The sequence below is a fragment of the Oncorhynchus kisutch genome, linkage group LG14 (assembly GCF_002021735.2).
Source record: "Oncorhynchus kisutch isolate 150728-3 linkage group LG14, Okis_V2, whole genome shotgun sequence".
NCBI lineage: Eukaryota > Metazoa > Chordata > Actinopteri > Salmoniformes > Salmonidae > Oncorhynchus > Oncorhynchus kisutch.
This window is the reverse complement of record NC_034187.2, coordinates 66197092-66205694: the sequence shown is the minus strand read 5'-3', so window position 1 is coordinate 66205694 and position 8603 is coordinate 66197092. Positions and strand designations below refer to the sequence as shown.

General features: G+C 47.2%; 1 protein-coding gene across 1 annotated transcript in view; it reads left to right on the top strand.

Moving 5' to 3' along the window:
- The first annotated feature begins 477 nt into the window (after positions 1-477).
- LOC109904414 (thrombospondin type-1 domain-containing protein 7A) overlaps positions 478-8603 on the top strand; it is a 186675-nt gene continuing 178549 nt past the window's right edge. The window contains exon 1 of the mRNA XM_031788785.1: positions 478-1006. Coding sequence (XP_031644645.1) covers positions 850-1006 — 157 coding nt within the window. The 5' untranslated portion in view covers positions 478-849. The remainder of the gene's footprint in view (positions 1007-8603) is intronic.

The following is an 8603-nucleotide window of genomic DNA, read 5'->3' as shown; positions in this document are numbered from 1 at the left end:
TTGAATATCATACAAGGTCAAACCCAGCTGACATCAATAATTCATTGTTTTATTTTACTGACTCATTCAGATGCTCTTTATCCTCCCTCTGTACTGCTTTCAGAGTTCTACCTCCCTCCCTCTTTCACACACACACACACACACACACACACACACACACACACACACACACACACACACACACACACACACACACACACACACACACACACACACACACACACACACACACACACACATCCCTCTCCCCACCCTCTGTCCAGCTGCCTGCCTCCACTGATGGGAGCATAGAGCACCAACTAAAAAAATAAGGGTATGAAAGTATGATCAAGAGAGCGAGAGGGAAGAGCCACAGAGCGAGAGGGAGGGCAAGTTCGATGGAAAGCAAGAGGGGGAGGGCAAGTGAGTGAGCGAGTGATAGAGCGCGAGAGAGAGAGAGAAGGAGGGAGAGAGAGGGAGGTGCTGCATCAGCTCGGCACACACAGGACACAGCAACATCAGCAGCCTCGTCTTAGAGGTCTATTGTTCCCTGTTTTCATTACGGACAGACCTCGTTGTCCCTCGCTGACCTAGCCACCAGAGAGAGAGAGAGAGAGAGAGCGAGCGAGAGAGAGAGAGAGGAGGAGAACCCTTCATTCACCCAGGATTACTTCTTCTTAGAGGAACGGACGGAACAACCCTCGTGTGAGAAAGGGACAAAAGCAAAGGGAGCAGAGTACACTTCTCCGCTGTGTCTGCCCGCCTCCTCAGCGTGTTTTTCTGTCTCCGTTGTGTTGCCTTCTCCACTCTTTTTCTATTTGGTTTGTGTTATTGTGTGGATACTATCCACACGGTCCCCCTGCAAGAGCCATGGGGTTGCCCGGTGGAGTGAAGGGGATGCTGGGTGTGTGGAGGGAGTTACTTCCCTCTCACTGGAGACTGGTGCTGATCCTCTTCTGGATCTCTGGAGCCACAGAGGCACAAACTGCAGCCGACACCAAACCAACTGTCTACGTCTGGCAAACAGGTAATGCTGCTACTACTGCTGTGCTGTTCATTCATTCGGTCACCACGCTGAAAATAGAGGGAGTGTCGAGAAAGGTATCATCCTCTGTTACTAGATGTACAGTGCAGCAGACTACTCTCTCTGTCTGTCTGTCTGTCTGTCTGTCTGTCTGTCTTACTCTTGAGTGGTAGACTGGAATCTCTTCATGAAATATTGATTTGCAGATGTTTGTTGATGTTGCTGAGTGGTGGTGATTGTTTATCGTGGAAGGGCTTGAGAGTGTTACTGTATGTTGTACTATATAACTGTACCTACCTGAACCTGTTCAATCTGCTTGTCTGAGTCCCAAATAGCCCTGATCAAAAGTGGTGCACTAAGCCTTGTACTTTTGTTGTGTATGTTTTCTTATTGCTTTTGCTTACTGCTCTGGGGGATACAATTTAGACTCTGACCATCGAATCAAGAGCACTTGAGAAGAATTGGGCATGTTTTTAGAATGAAAAGAAACAAAGGTACTACTCCCTCAAGCCGGATTCACACCTGCTGTTTGCAGAATAGAGAGACAGTAAAACAGGCTGCATGTGTCAGAGGGTTAAAGGCACTGGAGATCCTTTTGCGACATCGTGGTATGTGAACATATTTACTGCAGTCCCTGAGGTGAATCCCCAGCCCGCTCTGGCTGTTGCTGAGGGGAGGAGGAGGAGGAGAGGACTGGAGATTGTGGGACTGTGCTTTTCCCCATTCACTCCCATTCACAAGGCTCACAGTGGCAGCTGGTACTGCTCCAACCGCTACAAACCGCTGTTGGACACATTTATCACCATCTGACACATGCAGTTGATGAGTTGCATTACCGGTGGGGTGGTGGATGCTGACGCTGTGTGCATAGGTTCCCTTATGAACATGTGTTTGAACTCTGAACCTGCATGTTGCAAACGGGTGAGCTGCACGTTAGAATGATGTTGATGACCAATACATGTTCATACATTTTTATTTATGCTACATATGAGCAGTTGTATAATTGCAGAAACATAATTTATTGTCTCTGTGTTATAAGGTACATTATATATACAAAAGTAAGTGGACACGCCTTCAAATTAGTGGATTCGGATATTTCAGGCACACTCGTTGCTGACGGGTGTATAAAGTAGAGCACACAGCCAAGCAATCTCCATAGACAAACATTGGCAGTAGAAAGGCCTTACTGAAGAGTGACTTTCAACATGCCACCTTTCTAACAAGTCAGTTCATCAAATTTCTGCCCTGCTAGAGCTGCCCCTGTCAACTGTAAGTGCTGTTATTGTGAAATAGAAACGTCTAGGAGCAACAACAGCTCAGCCGCGAAGTAGTTGGCCACACAAGCTCACGAAATGGGTGCTGAAGCACGTAGCACGTAAAAATGGCCTGTCCTCGGTAGCAACACTCAATACCCAGTTCCAAACTGCCTCTGGAAGCAACGTCAGCACAACTGTTCGTCGAGAGCTTAATGAAATGGGTTTCCATGGCCGAACAGCCACACACAAAGCTAAGATCACCATGCGCAATGCCAAGTATCGGCTGGAGTGGTGTAAACCTCGCTGCCATTGGACTCTGGAAACGCGTTCTCTGGAGTGATGAATCACGTTTCACCGTCTGACAGTCCGACGGACGAATCTGTCCCAATGCATAGTGCCAACTGTACAGTTTGGTGGAGGAGGAATAATGATCTGGGGCTATATCTTAACACTACAGCATACAATGACATTCTTGACGATTCTGTGCTTCCAACTTTGTGGCAACAGTTTGGGGAAGGCCCTTTCCTATTTCACCATGACAATGCCCCTGTGCACGAAGCGAGGTCCATACAGAAATTATTTGTTGAGATCGGTGTGTAAGAACTTGACTAGCCTACACAGAGCCCTGACCTCAACCTCATCAAACACCTTTGGGATGAATTGGAATGTCGACTGCAAGCCAGGCCTAATCGCCCAACATCAGTGCCCGACCTCACTAATGCTTTGTGACTGAATGGAAGCAAAGGGGGAAGGGGATTGATGGGGAAGGGGGAGTAAAGGCAGAGTAAAGGCGATGGGGAGGGGACCGATGGATGTTGGATGGGAAGGGCATAGAAGGGGGAAGGAGAGAAGGGGAAGGGGGAGATAAGAGGGTGATGGGGGAAGGGGATGGATGAATGCTTGTATGTTGACCCTGTGGAACAGGATGGGTCCTTGGGATACGCTGGGAAAGATCAATGTCCTATTAGACTGCTGTCTCACCAGGAGATGTCCCTCTCTCTCTCTGGCTTTCTCTCTCTCTCTCTCTCTCTCTCTGGCTTTCTCTCTCTCTGGCTTTCTCTCTCTCTCTCTCTGGCTTTCTCTCTCTCTGGCTTTCTCTCTCTCTCTGGCTTTCTCTCTCTCTCTCTCTCTGGCTTTCTCTCTCTCTCTCTCTCTCTCTCTCTAGCTGTCTCTCTCTCTCTCTCTCTCTCTCTCTCTCTGGCTTTCTCTCTATCTTCATCCCTTTCCCCTTCACAACTCCCCCCTTTCTCTTCCTGCCACCATCTCCCCTCCCCCTCTCTGTTTTTAATTAATTGTGTCACGATACTGAAATGCACCGCATTTGTTTCATATTGGCCTGTACACTTGTTTCCGTGTACAGTGTGCTACTGTTAGAGAGATCTGCAACTTCCACAGTACTCTAACAGTCTGCATTGTGATGCTAGTTTGTCTTGCTAGTGTGGATGGATGTGGTAGTATATTCCTGTATTGTAGCGGTCTATTCCTGTATTGTAGCGGTCTACAGTGTGTTATTGTTTTGGAGACCGTGTTGAGAGATCTGCATTGACGTGGCATGTTGATGAGGTCTCGGGGGTCTCTTGGTGACCCCTTCTGCCCCCGACGTTCAACACAATTACACTGTTTTGTCCAACCTCAGCACATCTGTCTGGTGGTGTGTGGGATTGTAGACTATGGATTGGAGGCTCATCTGGACCCAACCTGATTTGTAAAGAAAGGGGTTGGGTTGCGAGCAATACATATTCCTCAGTGATTTTTCTCTCAATGACAGTACATAGATGTACAGTATATCTGTGCAGAGATACATGGAGGAGAGATGATTTGGGGAGAAGAGAGGGGAGGGGAGTGGTGGATTCCTATATTTCCCAGAGGAGGAAGATATCCATGGGGATGATATGTTAAAGGAAGGAGGAGAGAGGGGAGAAGGGAGGTTCTCCTGAGTGCAGTATTCCTGGTGTCCCTGGCATCGCATGGAGAGGGAAGACATCAAGGGAGAAGGAAAAATCTCAATGAATGTGTAAATGCGCTGAGAGATTTTGAGAATTTATTCCACCTAATTAGTGCATCCAAGCTGCAAAAGCAAACCATTTGACACCAATAGCATCTGTTATATTAGTTAGCAGTACGGTGTGTCTTTCTTTCCTTGTGTTTCCATGCTTGTTTTAGCCATACCTTTGGGGTCTATCACATCCTGTTTTGCACATGCCTGGGGTAAGTCCCAATAATCTCTCCTTCTTCCTGCTCGTTCACTACTCCCAACAAATTCAAAAATCATTTGATTGGTGATGGCATGGGCTAGAGGAATTTTCTATATACCAGTAATTTCCTTTCAAATCCAGGAAGGGAAGTGAACAAGTGCACATTTAAGGAGGAAGAAGAGATAATTGTCATGCACTCCTGGTAGTAATTGACAGGGTTGTTCCATAGCTGTCTGCTCCTCTTTGGGGCTTTAGAAAGACCGTAGTAAATGGAGGCTGTTCTATTGAATCCTACAAAGAGTCTGTCTACAACCGCCCGCCAGCCATCACCACTTCATCCTCAGAGATGGACACTTGGTCGTTCTATTGTCCCTAGCATGGCAGTGCTAAGGCTTCTGTGACAGATGCTGTACTGTCTTCTGTCCACAGAGAAAACACAATGGAATCCCTTTACCTCTCAGTCCTTTGTTCCTGCTTCTCCTCCTCCTCCTCCTCTTCCACCTCCAATGGAACAACTGCCTAGTGCCTACCCCCACCCCCTCACGCACACACACATGCACAGATGCACAAACACACACGCATGCGCATACACACAGCCCTCTCTCTGAGGCCTGACCTCTGACCTCTGAGCTAGGAGGGGTCTCGTGAGGGCATCGCTAAGAAAGGAGGGCCGGGATGCTGCAGCTTCTACAGGCCAAGTGTCAAGTACTTAATTCAAGCATTTCCACTTGGCTGGTAGCCTTTTCCTATGTGTTTGTGTGTGTGTGCGTGCATGTGTGTATGTTTACATGTCTACAGAAAGCCTACTGGAGAGCACTCGACCCGTCCTTGTGTTCCATTGTGTGAAGCAGCCTACCATTAACAGGAAGCATGCAGCTCTCAAAAGAAAACATAGGCACATTCACAAATGATTAAAGCTGTTTGTTGTTCACAATTACACTCAAACATCAGATTGCATTGTGCTAAAGACTGGAGGAGCATTATGCTATCAGGGTGTAGATGGAAGGGGATGAAATGGGATTGCTTCCCCAATGACACCCTATTCCCTATCTAGTGCACTACTGTTAATGCACTATATGGTGAATATGGTGTAATTTGGGACACAGCCCCTCACGTCTCCCTAGGATTCATCAAGTGCCAAATTGCTGCTATTATTTTGGTGGGTTTAGCAGAAGAGTCCAGCTGTTCAGCTCTAGCATGGCTGCTCGCCCCAGGTGGAGGATGGACTGAGACACACACATTCACAGACAATTAGGCACACCGTCCTCTAAGCTCAACAGCTTTGGTCTTTGTCTCCCCTTTCCCCTGTCTCAGTTTCTCTCTGTCTCTGTCACTCGTTCTCTCTCTTTCAAAGCTGAGAGTCCTTCTGCTTTCTAAGTGTAGCTGTCTGCTCCTCTGGCATCGCCGTATTCATGCTTTAATTTCTCCTTCTCTCCTGACAACCGAGGAAGAATTCCTAATCAGTAGCTTTGAATATTCACGCTGGTAGACAAAAGGAGAGAGACAGTGTGACAGTGAGATTCGACTTACACACACCTCCAGTCTAGCACTTTCTTTCTAAGACACACACACACATAGGCCTACAGAGAGAGAGAGAGATTCAAAGACACACATGCACCCATACACGCACCAACCTAACTCACACACTGCCATCCCATCCTATAGCCAATCCCAGTGTGTAGTACCGTGCATGCTCTACCGACACGCCTCATTACTCTGTGTGTGTGTGTGTGTGTGTGTGTGTGTGTGTGTGTGTGTGTGTGCACTAGTAGTGGGTGGTTGTTGTGTGTTTGGAGCTGTCACCACTACACCTACAGGCCCTGGACACGGGGAGGCTAAGTAATTACATGGACTTGGTTCGATCCTGCTGTTACTGCTGGCTGTGTGCTTGTTTGTGTGTGTGTGTGTGTGTGTGTGTGTGTGTGTGTGTGTTTGTGACAGGGGTCCAGGTCAGGGCCAGTTTAACACGACAAGCCCATCAGTCGCCCATAGCACGGTACCTGTCAGCTTGCAATGGCAGCTGGGTAATTACAAGCTGTAGCAATTATAGAGGTGAGGTCACGGGGATGAAGACGTGCAAATGAAAACGTTGAAGGAAAAGAGAAATGCCTGCAGACTGTTGTATGCACTGTAATAACATATGGCGATAAACAACATGAGCATACAACTGTGCAGTTCATATATTTCCCTTGTGACATATTTAGTACCTTACACTGTGTACGCTTCTTCTGAACAATCCAACAAGCACACAAATACATTGACTGTTAATGGACTCCTTCCAAATAGGTCTGTGTGTCTGTGTTTTGGACAGGACATCCGTGACTGTTATCCTACTGTAAATTTGTGGTCCACTGTAACGCTGCTAACCAGCTTACCATGCTTAATATGTAGGAACCATCTATTCCCTAAAGGTCCCTGGAACAAATCGGTTCCGTCCTGGCCACTCACGTTCCCTCCAGAGGCTGGTTAGCTGAGCTAAAACGTGCTACTTGACTCTGATAATCACTAAGCGTAGCTAAGGAAACTGCTTTAAACCAACACCTGCGCAATCTGCCTCCGCTCATTATGTTCTCCTTTCAGCGGCTAGCTAGCTAGGTAGCGCTCCTCACTCTGTGCTCTAAAGTTTAGCTGTAAGTAGCTAGCTAGCAGTCCTCTTTCTGTGTTCTAATCTCACAGGCTATCTAGCTAGCTTTGAGAGGATACCTCCTGCCTGTTCTAATTAGAGACTTGGTAGCTAGCTAGCCCTCCTTTCTTTGTACTGTACTCTCAGAGGCTAGCTAGCTAACCCTGCTTTGACATATGATCATAGAGCTGAGCCCTGTAGTTCTGTGCACAAACCCACTGCTCTCTAATGCATTGTATGTTTTCCCAGAGCTACACACACACCAGGCTGAGAGGAGAGGATATGATGTCTGTAATGAATTAATCATCCTAAGAGGGTGTATATGGAGGAAGGAAAGGTCTGCTACAGTAGGTGGAGAGGAGGCTGCATAAGTGACTGTGGTAGCTCTGTGATACTAGCATTAGCACAAACACATACACCCGGTCACACACACACACACACACAGAGTATGCATTCTTGGCCAGAGGAGTGTGTGTTGTGTGATATATACTGAACAAAAATATAAACGCAACTTGCAACAATTTGTAGGATTTTACTGAGTTACAGTTCATATAAGGAAATCTGTTAATTGAAATAAATTCATTAGGTCCTAATCTATGGATTTCACATGACTAGGAATACAGTTATGCATCTACTGGTCACAAATACCTTAAAAAAGGTAGGGGTGTGATCACCATTTGTCTCACGCAGCGCAACACATCTTCTTCACATAGAGTTGATCAGGCTGTTGATTGTGGCCTGTGGAATGTTGTCCCACTCTTTTTCAATGGCTGTGCGAAGTTGCTGGATATCGGCGGGAACTGAAAGATGCTGTCGTACACGTCGATCCAGAGCATCCCAAACATGCTCAATGGTTGACATGGCTAGTGAGTATACAGGCCATGGAAGAACTGGGACATTTTCAGTTTACAGGAATTCTGTACAGATCCTTGCGAAATGGTGCCGTGCATTATCATGCTGAAACATGAGGTGATGACGGTGGATGAATGGCACGACAATGTGCCTCGGGATCTCGTCATGGTATCTCTGTGCATTCAAATTGTTATCGAAAAAATGCAATTGTGTTTGTTGTCCGTACCTTATGCCTGCCCATACCATAACCCCACTGCCACCACGGGCACTCTGTTCACAAAATTGACATCAGCAAACCACTTGCCCACACGACGCCATACACGCTGTCTTCCATCTGCCCGGTACAGTTGAAACCGGGATTCATCTGTGAAGAGCACACTTCTCTAGTGTGCCAGTGGCCTTCGACGGTGAGCATTTGCCCACTGAAGTCACTGACAATTTCGAACTGCAGTCAGGTCAACACCCTAATGAGGACGACGAGTACGCAGATGAGATTCCCTTAGTTCATGACAACTTGTGCAGAAATTATTTGGTTGTGCAAACCCACAGTTCCATCAGCCATCCGGTTGGCTGGTCTCAGACAATCCCATAGGTGAAGAAGCCGGAAGAGGAGGTCCTGGGCTGGCGTGGTTAGACGTGGTCTGCGGTTGAGAGGCTGGCTGGACGTACTGCCA